The following is an 18163-nucleotide window of genomic DNA, read 5'->3' as shown; positions in this document are numbered from 1 at the left end:
ACTGCCGGGAGGGTCTCCTTGGGCCCTTTAGGGAAGGAGGGCAGGCGGTAATGGGGGCTGGGCGAGCTGGTTGTGCCAGGAAGAAGATCCACCAAGATAGGCAAGTGGAGGCCAGGTGGTGGGAGGGGACACGGCTTCAGTTCTGTCTCAACTCCCTGTCTGCTGCTCCCTGCCTCTGGGGACTTGCCTGTCTTTGGTGCTGCCCCTGGGCTGGGCCTTTACATCCAGGCAGTCTCTAGTCTTGGCCTCTTGACACAGTGGTCTTACCCGCCCCTTGTACAGGTTAGGACGCTGAGGACAGAGGGATTTGGTGTCCACGGCACACAGATAGGAATGATTGGTAGAATGAGAATTTGAACCCGGGCTGGTGTGGCCAGTTTTACATCTTGAGTCCCTCCCATTGATTCTGATGCCCCTTTTGCAGATGAAGAAACAAAGGATCTGAGAGGAGATGAGCAAAGGCTTGAGATGCAAATCCAGGTGTGAATGACCACTGTCAAAGCACCTTACAAGCTTGAAAGTGCTGTAAACACACCATGGTTCACCATTTGAATTTAATAAGAAAAATGTGCATTTAGGGAGGGTTTACCATACACCCAGTACTGTTCTTCTGATGATCCCATGAGGGGGCAGGTGTGACTACTGACCCCATTTTACAGATGAGGACACTGAGGCACAAGGGTGAAATCACTCGGGCAAGGGTTACGGGTCTACACCTTTCCCTGTGAGTCCCCACCTCTGAGTGTGCGTGTCCTCGGCTGCTGTTTTCTGTGTGCCCACCCAGTCTCCCTGGCCAGATAGGGGTGCCTCCCACCCTGCTGGCCTGAGCACAGGGCCTGGCACACAGTCAGCCTACTGAGAAGAGGTGGGCCCCAGAGGGACCAAGGCTGTCATCTTCCCTCTCTCCCAGGAAGTACATCGTGTCCTGTAAGCAGGTAGAGATGCCCCTCTCTGTCCCCTGGGATCCTAGCAACCAGGTAAGGCCTTCTGCTCTGTGTGGACAGCCTTCAGACCTGTTGGGGACCCCCAACCCTCCCTTCTTGGAGGAGGCCCAAAGGGGACAGGATACTCTGCCTCAAGGCTGGCCTGGTGAGCCAGGGCTTTCCTGTGTCCCCCTGCTTGGCAGGAGCGAGCTGAGGCCCCAAGGGGAGGAGGAGTCTGGCCCAGCCTGGGCCTCCTTCCCAAAGCCCAGGGCTCCTTCCTTCACGCGCAGCTTCCTCTCCACCCATCAGAGGGGCCCTAGCATGGAGCCCCCGAGGAGGGGAGGGTGAGACTGCTCTGTGTGTCCGTGCAGGTGTGCCTGAGCTACAACAACGTCTCCTCCCTGAAGATGCTCGTGGCCAAGGACAACTGGGTGCTGTCCTCAGAGAGCAACCAGGTAGCAGACCCAGCCTCCCAGCTTTCCTTCCTCCTTTGAGCAGCCAGAGGTGTTGACTGTGAGCCATGAAACCCTCTCGAACCACTCAGGTCAGACGGGGGTTCCCTAGAAGGTCCTGGGAGAGTCATGAAACCAACCAGTTGTAGAAGCACGCCCACCCCTCAAGGCCTGGCGTGGCTCGGCTGGGGGCTGGGGGCAAGGGTGGGCTGAGGCGGGGCTTGAGCTCTGCCACTTTTGCCTGTGTCCTGGGATGGGTCACCTCCCCACAGTGACATCCGTGGCTGGATGCACGCCTGGCTCTGAGGATCCATTCTGGTTTTGCATTAATTACTGCTTCTTTATCTTTTTATTTTTAAAAAGAAAATTTTCAATATTTAAAAACTTGAGGCATAATTTACATACAGTAAAACTTCCCCCTTTTAGTGTGTAATCCTGCTAGGGTGGAAAGCACATGAAGTTACATCATCACGACAGTAATCAAGATATGGAGCATTTCCATAAGCCCCCATTTTTCTGGCTCCTTTGTGATCAAGCCTCTCCCCACTCCAGTCCCTGGAAGCCACAGGCCAGTTTCCCGTGCCTTCGTTTGGTCTGTTTGAGAATGGGCAGTAAAGGGAGTCGTGCCGTGTGTGGCCTTTGACGAAGCTCCTGAGGCACCGTGCATGCAGCTGCGGGAAGGGATGAGTGCGTTCCGTTTCACGTCAAGTACCATCCATCTGACTAGTGGGCTTGTCCATGAAGTCCCTGCTTCTTCAGACACCTTCCTATCCACTTTGCGCTGATTCTCCCATTTTTATCGGGGCTGCCACTTAGGCTCAGAGAGGTTGAGTCACTTGTTCACAGACACACAGCAATCAGTGCAGCCCTGACTTCCAGCCCAGGTCCCCAGCACAGTCTGAGGAGGAAACGAGGGAACGAGGCTGCCCTCTGTCCCATGCAGGTCCGCCTGTACACTCTAGAGGAGGACAAGTTCCTCTCCTTCCACATGGAGATGCTGGTGCACGTGGACACAGCCCAGGCCTTCCTGCTGCTCTCTGACCTCCGCCGGAGGCCCGAGTGGGACAAGCACTGCCGGTGGGTGCCGGAGGGCGGGGGTACAGGGGAGTGGGGATGGGGAAGGGGCCCTGAGGTGTCTCCTCCTGCTGAGCCATCCCCTACTGCTCTGGGCCCCTGCTTTTAGCTGGGAGTCAGGGATGGGGAGGGAGGCACTGTGGTTCTGTGTTAGGTGAGTATCTGAGTCAAGGATGTTCTGAGCCCTCAGGAAAGGGACTGAGCCTGGAATTGGAGGTGGGGGCCCGGCCCAACTAACTATGTGATGATGGGTAAGTCACCTCCACTCTGGCCTCAGTCTGGGGACAGCCTCCCAGCTGAGGGGGGAGACACATGATGAGAGTATAGTGTTTGGTGATGGAGGGAAGCCCGGGTTGTCAGCACCCAGAGGAGGGGTCAGGGGAGTCCAGCTGGTCACGCCTGTCAGTGACACAGTCCTGTATGCCCAGGTGCTGATCGGTATTTGCTGCCATCCTGGCAGGCAACAAGGCTTCCGCCCCCCCGGCCTCATGCCCACTCAGTGCCCTCTTACCGCCCCGCCCCCTCCTCCTGGGTGTGGCTGCCCGGCCTGCAGGTGTCCTACTACAACCAGGCCACCCCGGGCGTTCTCAAGTACGTGACCACCAATGTGACTGGCCTCTCCTCTGAGTTCTACACCACCTTCAAGGCTTGTGAACAGTTCCTCTTGGACAACCGGAACGACCTGGCCCCCAGCCTCCAGACCCTCTAAGCATCGTCCCTGGCCACCTGACGTCCACGCCCACTCCATCCTGCCCCAAGGACACGCGTGCAGTGCACTGAGGAAGCAGAGGCATTTATTCCTTCCTGCCGCCCCGTGGGAAGCTGGGGTCCACCAGGCCACCCGGGTGCTCAGTGTGTGCCAACATCCGCCAGCAAGTCTTGGCGGTAGCTCTGGGGTAGCCTGTAGTAGACTCGGGTCTTCTTCACGGCCCTGGCTGCCAGCAGCGCTGCCCGCACAGACGCATAGAGGCCCCGGCCAGGGCTGTGTTCCACCGTGACCGTGGCCCGGGGAGAAGCTTCCAGCAGCCGGGCCACGACTCCAGCGGGGCTCTGGCCCAGAGGCCCAGCCTGCAGCTGGAAGGACACGGGTTGCCAGAGGCCCTGGCACAGCTCCAGCATGTCTGTGAGCAGCTGTTCCCTGTAGCCACTGCCCAGCACTTCCTCGGGCCAGCCTGGTGCCACCGTCACGTGGGGGAACACGTCGGCCACAGCTGTAAGCAACTCCCTGCCAGTCACGTAGCCAGGGACCCTGAAACTCCCGTGGGAGACTGTGGCACCAACCCACACAGGCCTAGACAGGCGGCCGAGGGCAGAGAGGGTGGCCAGCGTGGCCAGCGCCGGCCGCAGGGCGGTGGGCTCCGCTACGTGCACGTGGACCCCCCAGCGTCCGGGGTGCGAGGCCAGCTGCTGCAGGCAGGACTCCAGCGCCAGGGCACGGCCATCTGGGGTGCGGACGATGGGCACGGGGTCCCCAGCTGCAGGCTTCTGGAGGCCCACGTCCAGCAGGATCATGCCTTCTCGGTCTGGAAGAGGCAGTGGAGGCAACAGTGTCTGGGGTTAGGGCTGTCATGGGGGGTCAGAGGCCCTTGCTGAAGGTAAAGGGACAGCGGGACGTAATGGGGTCTGTTGATTGGGTCTGGGTTCCAGGTGGAAGGGCTGCTTTGTGAATGTGCCTGGGGCTCATCAGAATGGCCCAGTGAGCCGCTAGCTCAGCTCTGAGGCCTGTGCCCGCCTCTCTTGCAGCACCATGTGACCGAAGCCTCACAAGTGCTGGTCCAAAGGCCAGGGGCCCCCTACTTTTGACAACACTGCTCCCCCACCTTGCAGCCCCGTTGCTATGGTAACAGAGGCCTGAGTAGCTTCCCGAGGTAACCCTTGCAGTCGAGCTAGGAGCACAGGGGCTGCAGGCAGACCTTACCCGGGAGCTGCACTGTTGCTGTGCTTCCGTTGCCCTGGATGTCAGGGACCAGCCACTCCACGCTCAGACCCTCGTCCCCGGGCTGCTGGAGAGCAGGGGTCAGGCTGCCCCCAGTGTAGTAGCTTTGCTTCCGTGACGTATTCACTGTGGGTCAGATTGCCAAGATGAAGAGGCCACCACCAGTCACGGAGGCCTTCTGGACACCATGAGTCCTCTCTAAGCCTCACAGCAAAGTTCCAGGGAGCTGGAGTTCCCTGTTTTGTAGATGACGGGTGACTTGCCCAGGGTCCTACAGCCAGTGGGCAGGGTTGCTGGGATTGGAGCCTGATGGAGCCAAGTCAGTCGGGCCCCAAAGCTGGTATTCGTCCCCCCTCACCTAGATGGCTCCCAGAGCAGGAATGTTGGGTCTGATGGGTCCCCTTGAGACGGCCTGACTGCAGGCTCTCCTAGGTTTGGAGTCAAGGGAACAGGGGCTTTGGACAAAGGAACAAGCATCATTGATTAGCAGGTACAGGGGAGGAGCCGTTCTCTGAAATGCTAGAGCAACCCTCAGAGGAACTCTACTGCAAGGGTTTGGAATTTGCTGTTTCCAGTAGGAGCTGTGCCACGTTTAAGCTGAACAACTTTGTATAAATTATATAACTGTTCTGAACCTCATTTTATCCATCTGTAAAATAGAATCCGTGCTTCACGGATCTATGGAGCTTAGCATTCCATCCCAGGGTCTGGCATACAATGTATGCTTCAAATGATTCCTTCCTCTTATCTCATGTAGGATTTTCCCTTTCCAATGCTCCGCCCCACCTAGTCAGTGCTTTTGTGAGCAGAATCCGCTCCACCACCTTTTCTTTCTCCTGGAGGAGGAAATGGCAACCCACTCCAGTACTCTTGCCTGGATAATCCCATGGCCAGAGGAGCCTGGTGGTCAACAGTCCATGGGCTCGCAAAGAGTCAGACACAACTGAGCATGGGTACACATACACCCTTTCCCACCCTCCGCAGACCCCTCCCTACTGGCGAGCTGCTTGAACTGCGACAGGAAAGGCTCAAAGATGTCATAGTAGACTTGGTGGGTGGCGGTGTTGTCCCGGATGTAGAGGAGGTCGTCCACTGACACGGGGTCCGAGGCCGACTGCCACATCGTGAGGGTGTACCTGGGGTCCAGAGAGTCAGCTCAGGGCCTGTCTGCGCCCAGCAGCCCTCAGCCCCTCTCCCATGCTCAGAAGTTAACCTGAGCTGGGGGCGGGGGGTGTTGGGCACTACCCCCTTCCTGGGGGCAGAAGAAGCCGCAGAGGCCTTGGGTAACAGAGCAGAGGCTAAGAAGCAGGAGAGGTGGATGGACTGGCCCGCCCTCCACTTGGAGTGTGTGCCTGTGGGTCCTCTCTCAGGAAAGAGACAGACAGAGAGATGGGCATGGAGCTGGGGGTGGCGGGGGCGGATCAGAGGCCAGGCATGAAGAGGAAAGGGGGTGGCCTCCAGCAGGGAAAGTCTGAGGAAGGTGGAGCTGGGCAGCTGGGGCAGTACAGAGCAGGGGGAGGGTGGGCTTCCTCAACCCCACAGGGCTATTTAGGGGCAGAGGCTACAGGTGCAGTCTGTACACCCTCAGGGAACAGGTGGTTCCCATGGGAGGAGGCTGCGGGAGGCAAACTGAGTCTCAATATAAACTCTTATGGAACTTCCCTGGTGTTCCAGTGGGTAAGGCTGTGCTTCCATTGCAGGGGATGCCTGTTTATCCCTGGTTGGGGAACTAAGATCACGCATGCTGTACAGTGTGGTCCAAAATAAATAAACAGATAATAATAATAATAATAAAGCAACACTTTCCAATGGACAGGCTGCCTCAGGTATAGTGACCTGCCTGTCCCAGAGGTGCACAAGCAGAAAGCAGGGATATTATAGAGGATGTGAACACCAGCAGAGGTTGGGCCAGATGATCATGAAGACCCTTCTAACCATCAGCATCTGGGATCTTGTTGGGGCATCAGGACTGGGAGTGGCTTTGGAGGGAGTGGGGGCCGTGGCAGGGGCCTGGGCGTTCCCACCTGTCAGACTGGGCCAGCAGCCAGCTGAAGTGGGGCCAGGCGGCCCTCGCCATGACGGCCAGCACGGGGAAGGTCACCTTCTGGGGCAGTGCTCCCACCAGCTCCTGCATCTTCTCCACCATGGCCCGTGTGTACGTCACGTTTGGGAAAAGGGGCAGGTAGAAGGTGGTCCAGCCTGGAGACAGGGTTGCCTCAGGATACCTCTCCTGGACCAAGGCCAGGAACCTGCAGAGAATCGGAGACGCTGGTCTTTTAGAGCCCCTTCCTCATCTCCTGGGTTCCCATCAGAGTGCTCGGAAGAGGCAGGATCTGTCGCATCTAGATGTTAGAGCACAGTCCTGAAGCACAGGGTGGCTTACGAGTTGCTCAAAGTCCCACGATAGAGGATGGACTTTGGAGCTAGGGAGGCCTGGATTTCACTCCTGACTTTATGACCTTGGGCAGTTCACCCAACCTCTTTGATTCTTAAAAATGGCATCCTTTCAGGCAGGACAGGACTTCTCAAACATCCTCATGTGGATGTGGAGATGCAATTCAAAGCCCTGGGTGTAGGATCTGGGCTCTATCAGCTGTGAGAGCCTCTGAACTTTCAGATATTATTTAAAAATTTCATTCAGATTTTGAATTCTTACAAATGTTAATAGGCAAATAATGTTACTCTCTCCCCTTCCCCAGATTATTGAGTAACCTCACTACAAGAAGATCAACTATTTTTTAATCTTGGGCCACTGACTACAGTTTCAAACTGCTGCTTACCAAATGCACCTCAGTTTGAGACTTGATAAATATTGGATGGATGGATTGTTAGCTGACTGGTTGGAAAGATGGTTTGATGGATGGATGGGTGAATGGATGAATGGAGATGGACAGTAAAGAGCTGGAGGTTAGAGTCAGAAAGACCTAGCTTTGTATGTTTGCTCTGCCAATGATTAGACTTAAGCAGGTCATTTAACCTCAATAAGATATGCTGTATTACGAAAATGAAAATAATAGTACCTACCTCATTCTCATTCTAAGAGTTAACTGGTACTCTACAACTAGACTACTTAAACCAGTGTGTGTGACAGATAATAAGCATTCAACAGACTGAGCCTCAATTATTGTCACCTTTCTTATCTGCAAAATGGTAAGAAAAAAATGCTCCTAACCTGGCATTTCTATGGGAAGATGAACTCAGATATATTCTCTCCTTTTATGCCGCCCTCTGTAAACCTGAGTGCACCATGCAGCTGGTGCTACCTAAGTGCTGTTGTTGGCAGTGCTGGGACCTGGGGGTTGTTTGTGGGGTGGGCGGGGGAGGCTGGGGAAGGAGTTAGTGCTTTACAGACTTTTCTAGCAGGCCAGGGGTTGCCCCGGTCACTGTTTGCTGTCTGGGAATAAACACTCTGTTGCTGCTGCTGCTAAGTTGCTTCAGTCATGTCTGACTCTGTGTGACCCCATAGACGGCAGCCCACCAGGCTCCCCTGCCCCTGGGATTCTCCAGGCAAGAATGCTGGAGCGGGTTGCCATTTCCTTCTCCAGTGCATGAAAGTGAAAGTGAAGTCACTCAGTTGTGTTTGACTGTTAGCGACCCCATGGACTGCAGCCCACCAGGCTCCTCCATCCATGGGATTTTCCAGGCAAGAGTACTGGAGTGGGGTGCCATCGCCTTCTCCGAATAAACTCTCTAGTAGGGCACAAATCCATAATCTGACAGTGAGAGCCCAGTGAAATCAAGATTGTTAGGAGAAAGTGTGAGGGAGGGTCCTCAGCAGCCTTGGACGTCAGGGAAGTTTCTGGGGCAGGTAATGGCTGGTTCACCAGGAAATGGTGGAAGAGCATTCAAGGCAGAGGGAACAGGATGTGTGAAGGCTCAGAGGTCAGACGACCTGGTGTGGCTGGAGGCAAACTCAGCAAAGGTCCCCTGAGCACCTGCTGTACCAGATGTTGAAAGAAACAGACTGGACAAGCTGGAGCAGAGAGGCAAACACTCACTGTGTGGCATTGACCTCTATTGAGAGGCCCACATTGGGACCCCTCTGGATGTCGGCATTGATCCACACAGGCCTTCGAACTTTCCCCTCCTCTGTCAGCCGCCGAAGGAGGTCCAGGGAGGGGCCCACAGCCTTGATGGTCTTGAAGTCTAGTTTGATGCCTGTGGGGAGAGGGCCAAGGGCTTGGGAAATTGGTCCCTTGTGCTCAAGGAAGAAGGAAACAGAAGACATGACTTCCTGGGACAGAGAGAGCAGGTATGCTGTGTGTGTCAGGGGTGGGAGGGAAGACAGGGACGGAATTCTGGGTGGGTGTGAAGAAGGCTTCAAACAGGCGGAGCTCTGCTGGAGAGAAAGACCTGCCCGTGTAGGAGCGATCTTCCATCCCTCATCCCCAAGGGGAAGAAGCAAATGATGGCTAAGGGCTTGGGACTTGGGGCTGGTGCAGGTATTGTCAAGAATCTGATGAAAAGGGACTGTGACTCTTGGACAGGCAGGCTCCGAGGGTCCTAAGCCACCCAAGCCTGAATAGCACAGAGTCAGGCTGAAGAATTAGAGAAGAACTTAGAAAGCCAGACCAAGGGGATCATAATATGTTGACAGCGTAGGGAGCCATAGAGGGTTAAAGCAGGGGAGCGACACGACAGTTGGCATTTTGGAAAGCTCACCTAGGTAGGGGCTAAGTTTGGAGGCAGGAAGCCAGTGAGGAAGGAGGTCCAGGAGAAAGATGATGTGGGTGGGACTGGATCGGGGGAAGGCTTCAGAGTTAGAATTGGCGGATGCAGCAGCTGAGTAGATGCAGGGGATGAGGGAGAGGCATTAGGGTGATGCCTGGATTCTGATAGTAACAGGCAAAGAGACAGGAGAGGGGAAGGTGGAATTGGCTTTGAGCATGTTGTATCCAGTTCCATGGATTCAGGGGGCCTGAATGGTCATGTCTGGCCCTTTGCAGCTTACCCTGCACGTTTACATCCCTCGTTTCACCCATCTTCCCTGAGCCCAGGCCTCTAGAGTGGTCTGGAAAGCTAAGGCAAGAGCAACTCCTGACAGTCATTGGACTTGTCTCCTAGTAGAGGGACCCCTGCCCATGTGGCCTGAGGACCAGAGGGGTGGGCAGCTGGGGAGGGGCTGAGAGAAGTCCTTACCCTTCTGGGAAGAGGCCAGCACAGCCTCCAGCCACTGCTCTAGGGTGTTGTCACTGTAGACGGCTGGGGGGTGCGCCATAATGGGGACTCCCGTCTCGTTGACTGTGCCGAGCCCTTCTATTGTGATGTCTGCCTCCAGGACCATGACATCGCCTGTTCCATTGGACAGAGAAACTTTTTAAAGCAATTTTTCTCATCATCAAAGTATTATACACTTATAGAATATTTGAAAAATACAGAAAAGCAGAAAGGGAAATATTCACCCACATTTCCATCATAGTTCACTTTTTGATGTATTTTCTTCCATTTTTATCTATGTATAGTTTTTCCACAGTTGAGACCACTCAGCATTTATAGTTTTAGTCTTTTTCTTTCAATTTTGACACATTTTCACAATCTTTTCATGAAAAAGAAAAAAGCTGCAAAAGCCCTGATTGAGAGCAGTCACCCTGTCCTAGTCAGCCACTCCTCTGCCGTTCCTGAGACTCTTACATTTTTAGGAAGACTCAGTGGTCTCTGAATTTTTGTTACTAACAGATAATGATGCATATTTTATTCTGACTTTCTGGGTATTTTTTTTACCATGACTTGAGGAATTTGAGTCAGGGCCATGCTGGGTCTTTTTTTTTTTAAATCAATTATTTTTGGTTGCGCTGGATCTTCATTGCTGGGGGAGGGTTTTCTCTAGTTGTGGAAAGCTGGGGCTACTCTTCATTGCGGTGCACCGGCTTCTCCCTGCAGGGCCCCTCTTATTGTAGAGCACAAGCTCTAGATGCATGGGCTTCAGGTGTTCCAGCGCGCGTTCCAGCGCGCGTTCCAGCGCGCGTTCCAGCGCGCGTTCCAGCGCGCGTTCCAGCGCGCGTTCCAGCGCGCGTTCCAGCGCGCGTTCCAGCGCGCGTTCCAGTGCGCAGGCTCAGTGTGGTGCATCAGCTTAGTCCAGAACTGGGGATGGAACCCATGTCCCCTGCATTGGCAGGTAGATTATTTTTTTTTTTAAGGGTTTATTTGTTTATTTTTATTTTTTCTTTTTAAAAAATTTTTATTTTTACTTTATTTTACTTTACAATACTGTATTGGTTTTGCCATACATTGACATGAATCTGCCACGGGTGTACATGAGTTCCCAATCCCGAACCCCCCTCCCACCTCCCACCCCATATCATCTCTCTGGACCATCCCGGTGCACCAGCCCCAAGCATCCTGTATCCTGTATCGAACATAGACTGGCGATTCGTTTCTTACATGATAGTATACATGTTTCAGTGCCATTCTCCCAAATCATCCCACCCTCTCCCTCTCCCTCGCAGGTAGATTCTTAATCGCTGTATCACCAGGGAAGTCTGCAGGGTCATTTTTAGAGCCCACATTATCAAAGTACTGTTAGAAAAATTCATCTAACTCATATTCCTGCCAGAACTACATAAGTTGGTCCATCTCCAGGCACGCATAAAGCACTGAGAATTGTTATTTTTGTCTTTTAAATGTACGCAGTTAACGCCTCCAGTGGCTGTGTGATGCCTGTTGGGAGAGTTCAGGCCAGAAGGGAGTCAAGGCCTTTGAATGAGAAGCAGACTGGGAAGAGCAGGCCAGGCTCTCTGATCAATGAGTGGAGTGGAGGGTGGGTGGGGTCGCTATGAGCTCCTGCGCCATCGAGGACAGTTGGCATCAGAGGGGTCTCTTCTGTTTTACACTTGCAGCCCTGCTCCCCTCCAAGTCCATTTAGCATATAGCTGCTAGAGTGACGGTTCCATATACCCGATCCTGTCACTTCTGTTAAAAAATCAAAATTCCCGTAGCCCTGAGAATCCAATCCAAATGCTTCCCCATAGTCTGTGAGGTCCTGTAGGACCAGGCCTGGCAAACTGCCTTCTCACCTCGAGTCCCTCTCTCCCTCAATATCTAGCTTCCATCCACTCCTGTTTCTCCAACATCAGTGTGCACACAAACCACCCAGGAACTGTTCAAATGCAAGTTCTGCTCGGGAGATCTAGGGTGGGGCCCAAGACACCTACCGAGTTTCCCAGTGATGCCCAGAATGCTGGTCCACAGACCGCACTTTGAGCCTTGAAGCTCAAATATCTTGTCTCCCATCTCTGGGCTCCTACACCTGGCTGTTGCCATGGCAACACTCTTCTCTCCGCAGTTTTACTAGGCCACCTCCAGCTCATTTGTGGGTGTTGGCTTAAAATATCAAGGAGGCCATCCCTAAACCACACACTCAGTCAAAGTCAGGCTGACAGCTTATCCTCTGAGTGCACAGCCCCCATGTAACTACTCATATAGCACCATCCTCCCTGAGCCTGAGGGCTAGGAGCAGGCTCCAGGTCTATGGTGCCCATCACTGGGATTTCCAGTGCCAAGATGGTACCAGGCCTAAAAAAGGAGCTTCAGAAATGTTTGTTGGATGGTAAAAGACTGGATAAATGAACGATAGAAAAAGCTGAGATCAGGGACTTCCCTGGTGGTCCAGTGGCTAAGACTTTGTCTTCCCAGTGCAGATGGCATAGGTTTGGTTCCTGGTCGAGGAACTAAGATCGCACAGGCCTCACAGTGCAGCCAAAGAGAAAAAAGTTAAGTTCAATGAACCCAGGTCCAGAAAAGTAAAAGAGCTTGCACAAAGTTGCAGAGAATTTTTGTAAGTTTCTCTGAAGCCTAGGTGTCTGGATTTCCAGAAGCGAGAGGACGCTGAGTGCCAGGCTGTCCCCAGCACTGTTTCAGGCACTTTGCACTGTCCCATTTCATCCTCATATTATATCTCTGGCCCAGTGCTCCGGAATCCTTGGTGTCCTCACTGACAAGATGGGGATGAATCTCTCTGGCCTTTAACTACAGCACATGGACATAAATTATGTTGTATTAAAAAAATAAAAATTAAAAACAAAACAAAAACAGGTTGTAAACTGTGAAGGGCTATTTGAAGGTAACCTTTATTTCTATGGTTTTCTTGTCTTAACTTGGTTACCCAGGAATGCTGAGACAGGGATCCAGAGGGGTTTGGGGCCCAGCAAGGCCCAGAGAAGTCAGGGCCCAGGTGGGTAGCTGGGCAGATAAGAGGGTAGCTAAAGAGAATGGATGCTGAGAGGTCTCCTTCCCCATCTAAAATGGGCCAAGTCTGGTCTGGGGAAGGTGGCGGTACACTGGGAGGGAGCCAGGGCTGGAACCCAGGTCTCAGTCCTGGTGAGTCTCTGACGCTGCTGCCTTGGTTGACCTGCACCGGCTGCCTCCCTTGAGATGCTGGTAGCCCCTGAACTCAGGACCACATCTCGCTCATTTCTACACCTCTTCCTGAGCTGGGTGCAGAGCAGGGACCCAGCAAATGCTCAGTGAGGGGGACTAAAGATGGATGGACCTAGCCTGCCTCCTTGTGATCAGCACCTGGATCCAGCTTCCTCCTGCACGGCCATTCACACCTGTTTGGGGCCTTCCAGATCCTGAATCTGGGAGCCAACTTGGGGTGGGGGGTGGTGGGGTATGAGGGAAGAAGAGATGAGGACAGGAGCAGGTGCCTGCTTCCACAGGAGGAGCCTTGGTCCTCAGAGGTGCAGTCAAGTGCTGCTCTCCACAGGGAGCCCACAGGAAGTTCCCAGGCCCTCCCTCCCCTCCCCCACACACGAGGTGCTCTACACATCACATCTGGCAGAGGGGTGCCATGGCTGAGTGTGCAGACCCTGAACCCAAGACTGCTAGTGTGCTGCTCAGCTGTTGACCTTCAACACCCCCTGAAGGAGTTCATGTGGAGTGAGGCACTCTGTGCTGCAGGGAACCTGGTGGGACAAGTCTTTGAAGTGAAAGTCGCCCAGTCATATCTGACTTTTTGTGACCCCATGGACTAAACAGTCCATGGAATCCTTCAGGCAAGAATACTGGAGAGGGTAGTCTTTCCCTTCTCCAGGGGATCTTTCCAACCCGGGGGTTGAATCCAGGTCTTCCGCATTGCAGGCGGATTCTTTACCAACTGAGCTATCAGGGAAATATTTTCAGGAACAGGTTTTATGTTCCCAATCCTTACCTATAGGGGAATTTGAGATGCTTCCCTGATGGCTCAGATGGTAAAGAATCTGCCTGCAATGCAGGAGACCAGGGTTTGATCCCTGGGTTGGGTAAATCTAGAAAAGGGCATGGCAACCCACTCCAGGACTCTTGCCTGGAGAATCCCGTGGACAGAGGAGCCTGGTGGGCTACAGTTCGTGGGGCTGCAAAGAGTAGGACACGACTGAGTGACTAACACTTTAATCACTCAGAAAAGCACTAAATCTCTTCACGATGACATCAGATCCTTGCGACTGGGAGAAAACCTCTTGTAAAGTAAACACTTGATGGCATTGAACTCTGCCTTCAACAGAATTGTAGACTGGCCTTCCCCCACCTCTTTGGAGCAGTCTCTCAGAGCTATCTGAGGTGCTGCTTTCTGGGCTGCAGTCATTTTGCCCCAAATAAAACACCTCACAACTCTCAAGTAGTGCATCTTTTTTAGTAGACAGTTATGACGACCAACTAAGGACCCAGAGTGGATATCCCTCCTCACCTGAACTCCAGGAGGAACCAGAGCCTTGGTACCAGGGGTGGCCCATCCGCCTCCTCGGGGAGTGCAGACGAGTTTGGGTAAGCCTCTCCTGGTTTTCGAATCTCCTGTATTGGTTGAGATTCTGAGTTTTATTTGGTTGTGGAGCAGGTTACCTGCCCACTTCCAGTTGGAAAGATAGTGGAGAGGGCCCGGGTGAAATATCCGGGGTATACCCACTCATGATCTAGACACTGACTCGGGCTTGGTTGAAAAATACTAAGAAGTTTCCACACAGCAGAAAGATACTGGGTGGGAGACTGGCTGAAAGATGCCAGAGAATATCCGTCCAGTGAAAAGGCCCTGGGGGAGAGGGCATCGATCGAAAAAAAATTGAGGAATACCCAGGGCTCAGCTGAAAGATGCCGAGGTTGTTCCATTGTAGGGAACTGAGCAGTCTTGGCTGAGTGGTTAGGTAGGAGGCTGATCTGACACTTTCCCTCAATTAGACTGCCTTTATAGGCTTTGTCGGGGTAAACGTGAGAATATGAGAGCTTTGCTCTGAAGAAAAGGGACAAGGCTTCTACTGGGCAGCTATGGTTTTCTCAGGCAACTGAAGAGTTTATGGGAGTGGTGAAGACCTAGTCCTAGTGCAGTACAGTGGTCCCGTAGGGAAACTCACCTATTAATCAAAATACTTGCTCGTCTGGGGGGTTGCACCTAAGAACTGGCCATTCAGCGACCTGAGCATCTTAGAGTGCTGGAGGCAGAATCCAGGACACGTGAGAGGAGCTAAAACGGCTCTGAGGTGACTCCTGGAGGAGTTCAGCTCACAAGCAGCACACAGGCCCACCACACAGTTTCACTAGCGGTTTTTATCCCTGACAAATTCAGCTTAAAGTGGAAAACGGAATCTCAAACACAGAAACAGAGGGGTGTCAGAAAACCAACCTCTGACTAACATTCCAGCCAGGTTCATGTACAATACTTATGGAGCTGGTATTTGCAAGGGCCTAGTTAATTGGGGGAAATTATACTAAAAGAGTTCTCAACCTAAAATGGCCAAATTGGGGCTCTTTTGATATTCCAAAATTGGTATCTTTGTGCCCACGATTAGAAAAGGCCGGCCATACTACTTTGCTTGGTATCTGGAAGTGTACAAGAAAGGAAACCATAGAGTAACTTCTTTGCAGGAAACCAACAAGAAATTGCTTGAAACTATATCAGAACCAAAAAAGGCTGCTAGCACTGACTCTGCCAGGTCAGAGATCTAGTGGGACTGGGAAGTCACATTTGGCGTTTATGCCATTTGACTTTTGATTTTTGGGCAATCACTTTGCCATCTTTTGAGGGCACTCTTACCACTTGGCTTTTGATTTCTGGGCATCCTTTTGCCTTATTATTTTATCTGGAGTGTGACTCCTGGCTGGTGAGGTTCTGGTTTGGTTTGAGCATGCAGACATCTGGTACAAACTGCTTGAGCTTATATGGGAAGTGCTTCCTCTAAGGTTCTACACTCCACCTGGGAACCCCTTGGAAAAAAATTTCAAATGACTGGTCAACCTGTAGCTATGATCCAATGACAAGAAAAGTGACCTAAAAATATCAGGTTTTTATTGACACAGGATAGGGAAATGGACTGAAGTTCCCTTATGTCCAGGACTTTTCTCCTATAATCAACAGCCTGGGGCTAAGCAAATTAAGACCCCCCATTTCTCCAGAAGAACAATCCTTGTTGGGACCAATCTACCCTTGTTATCAGGGCCAATTTGAGCACTCAGTTCAGTTCACTTCAGTTCAGTCGCTCAGTCATGTGTGACTCTTTGCAACTCCACGAATCGCAGCACGCCAGGCCTCCCTGTCTATCACCAACTCCGGGAGTTTATCCAAACTCATGTCCATCGGGTCCGTGATGCCATCCAGCCATCTCATCCTCTGTCATCCCCTTCTCCTCCTGCCCCCAATCCCTCCCAGCATCAGAGTCTTTTCCAATGAGTCAACTCTTCACATGAGGAGGCCAAAGTACTGGAGTTTCAGCTTCAACATCAGTCCTTCCAATGAACACTCAGGACTGATCTCCTTTAAGATGGACTGGTTGGATCTCTTTGCAGTCCAAGGAACTCTCAAGAGTCTTCTCCGACACCACAGTTCAAAAGCATCAATTCTTCGGCACTCAGCTTTCTTTATAGTCCAATTCTCACATCCATACATGCCACTGGAAAAACCATAGCCTTGACTAGATGGACCTTTGTTGACAAAGTAATGTCTCTGCTTTTGAATATGCTATCTAGGTTGATCATAACTTTCCTTCCAAGGAGTAAGCGTCTTTTAATTTTGTGGCCGCAATCACCATCTGCAGTGATTTTTGAGCCCCCCCAAAATAAAGTCTCTCACTTGTTTCCACTGTTTCCCCATCTATTTGCCATGAAGTCATGGACCAGATGCCATGATCTCAGTTTTCTGAATGTTGAGCTTGAAGCCAACTTTTTCACTCTCCTCTTTCACTTTCATCAGGAGGCTCTTTAGTTCTTCTTCACTTTCTGCCATAAGGGTGGTATCACCGGCATATCTGAGGCGATTGATATTTCTCCCAGCGATCTTGATTCCAGCTTGTGCTTCTTTCAGCCCAGCGTTTCTCATGATGCACTCTGCATATAATTTGAGCACTATCAGGTCTAAATTCTGGCTATAAAACTATGATCACAGAAAAATAAAGACGATTTTTGACAGTGTGGTCACAATATTCTTTAGACTCCAGAGAAAGCTTAAAAAAAAAATCTCTTTGAGAATTCTTGCCCTGAAGAAATAACTCCTCCTATGCCTTGAGACCAGAGTTCTCTAGATAACTTATCTGTTATTGTTCAGTTGCTCATTAGTGTCTGACTCTTTGCAACCCCATGAACTGCAGCATGCCAGGCTTCCCTGTCTTTCACCATTGAGTCAGTGATGCCATCCAATCATCTTGTCCTCTGTCGTCCCCCTCTCCTTCTGCCTCCAATCTTTCCTAGCATCAGGGTCTTTTCTAATGAATTGGCTCTTCACATCAGGTGGCCAAAGTTTTGGAGCTTCAGCATCAGTCCTTCCAGTGAATATTCAGAATTGATTTCCTTTAGGATTGACTGGCTTGATCTTCTTGCAGTTCAAGGAACTCTCAAGAGTCTTCTCCAACACCATAGTTAAAAAGCATCAATTCTTTGGCTCTCGACCTTGTTTATGATCCAACTCTCACATCCATACATGACTACTGGAAAAACCATTTTTGTTGTTCATTCCCTCAGTCATGTCCGAGTCTTTGCGACCCCATGGTCCAATGAGTATTCAGGGTTGATTTCGCTTAAGATTGACTGGTTTGATCTCCTTGCTGTCCAAGGGACTCTCAGGAGTCTTTTCCAGCACCACAGTCTGAAGGCATCAATTCTTTGGCACTCTGCTTTCTTCATGGTCCAGTTCTCACAAGCATATGTGACCACTGGAAGACCACAGCCTTGACTGTAAGAACCTTTAACAGCAGAGTAATGTCTCTGCTTTTCAATACACTGTCTAGGTTTGTCATAACTTAAAAAAAAAAACGTAAGGGCTTACAAATCAAGCAATTCTAAATAAGAGATAAATCAACCTAAAAGAATTTCAAGTTCACATGAATTGGGAAATATTCAGTATTAAATCAGTACAGTTCAGTTCAGTCACTCAATCTTTTGGACCCCAGGGACTGTAGCACGCCAGGCTTCCCTGTCCATCACTAACTCCCAGAGCTTACTCAAACTCATGTCCATTGAGTCAGTGATGCCATCCAACCACCTCATCCTCTGTCATCCCCTTCTCCTCCCGGCTTCAATCCTTCCCAGCATCAAGGTCTTTTCCAATGAGTCAGTTCTTCGCATCAGGTGGCCAAAGTATTGGAGTTTCAGCAACAACATCAGTCCATCCGGTGAATATTCAGGACTGATTTCCTTTAGGATTGACTAGTTGGATCTCCCTGTAGTCCAAGGGACTCTCAATAGTCTTCTCCAACACCACAGTTCAGAAGCATCAATTCTTTGGCACTCAGCTTTCTTTATAGTCCAATTCTCATATCCATACATGACTATTGGAAAAAACATAGCTTGGACTAGATGGACCTTTGTTGACAAAGTAATGT

The 18163-nt window shown here is 51.5% G+C and overlaps 1 protein-coding gene across 1 annotated transcript in view; it reads right to left on the bottom strand.

Annotated features, from left to right (window-relative positions):
* Positions 1-3298: 3298 nt before the first annotated feature.
* LOC138070288 (protein FAM151A-like) overlaps positions 3299-18163 on the bottom strand; it is a 28329-nt gene continuing 13464 nt past the window's right edge. The window contains exons 3-8 of the mRNA XM_068961452.1: positions 9525-9677; positions 8384-8543; positions 6410-6634; positions 5382-5521; positions 4368-4511; positions 3299-3972 (exon numbers count right to left, since the gene is read on the bottom strand). Of these exons, the coding sequence (XP_068817553.1) occupies positions 3299-3972; positions 4368-4511; positions 5382-5521; positions 6410-6634; positions 8384-8543; positions 9525-9677 (1496 nt within the window). The remainder of the gene's footprint in view (positions 3973-4367; positions 4512-5381; positions 5522-6409; positions 6635-8383; positions 8544-9524; positions 9678-18163) is intronic.

This window comes from Capricornis sumatraensis, chromosome 2 (assembly GCF_032405125.1).
Source record: "Capricornis sumatraensis isolate serow.1 chromosome 2, serow.2, whole genome shotgun sequence".
In the NCBI taxonomy this organism is placed as follows: Eukaryota; Metazoa; Chordata; class Mammalia; order Artiodactyla; family Bovidae; genus Capricornis; species Capricornis sumatraensis.
The sequence above is the reverse complement of the archived record's forward strand: the minus strand, read 5'-3'. Positions and strand labels throughout refer to the sequence as shown.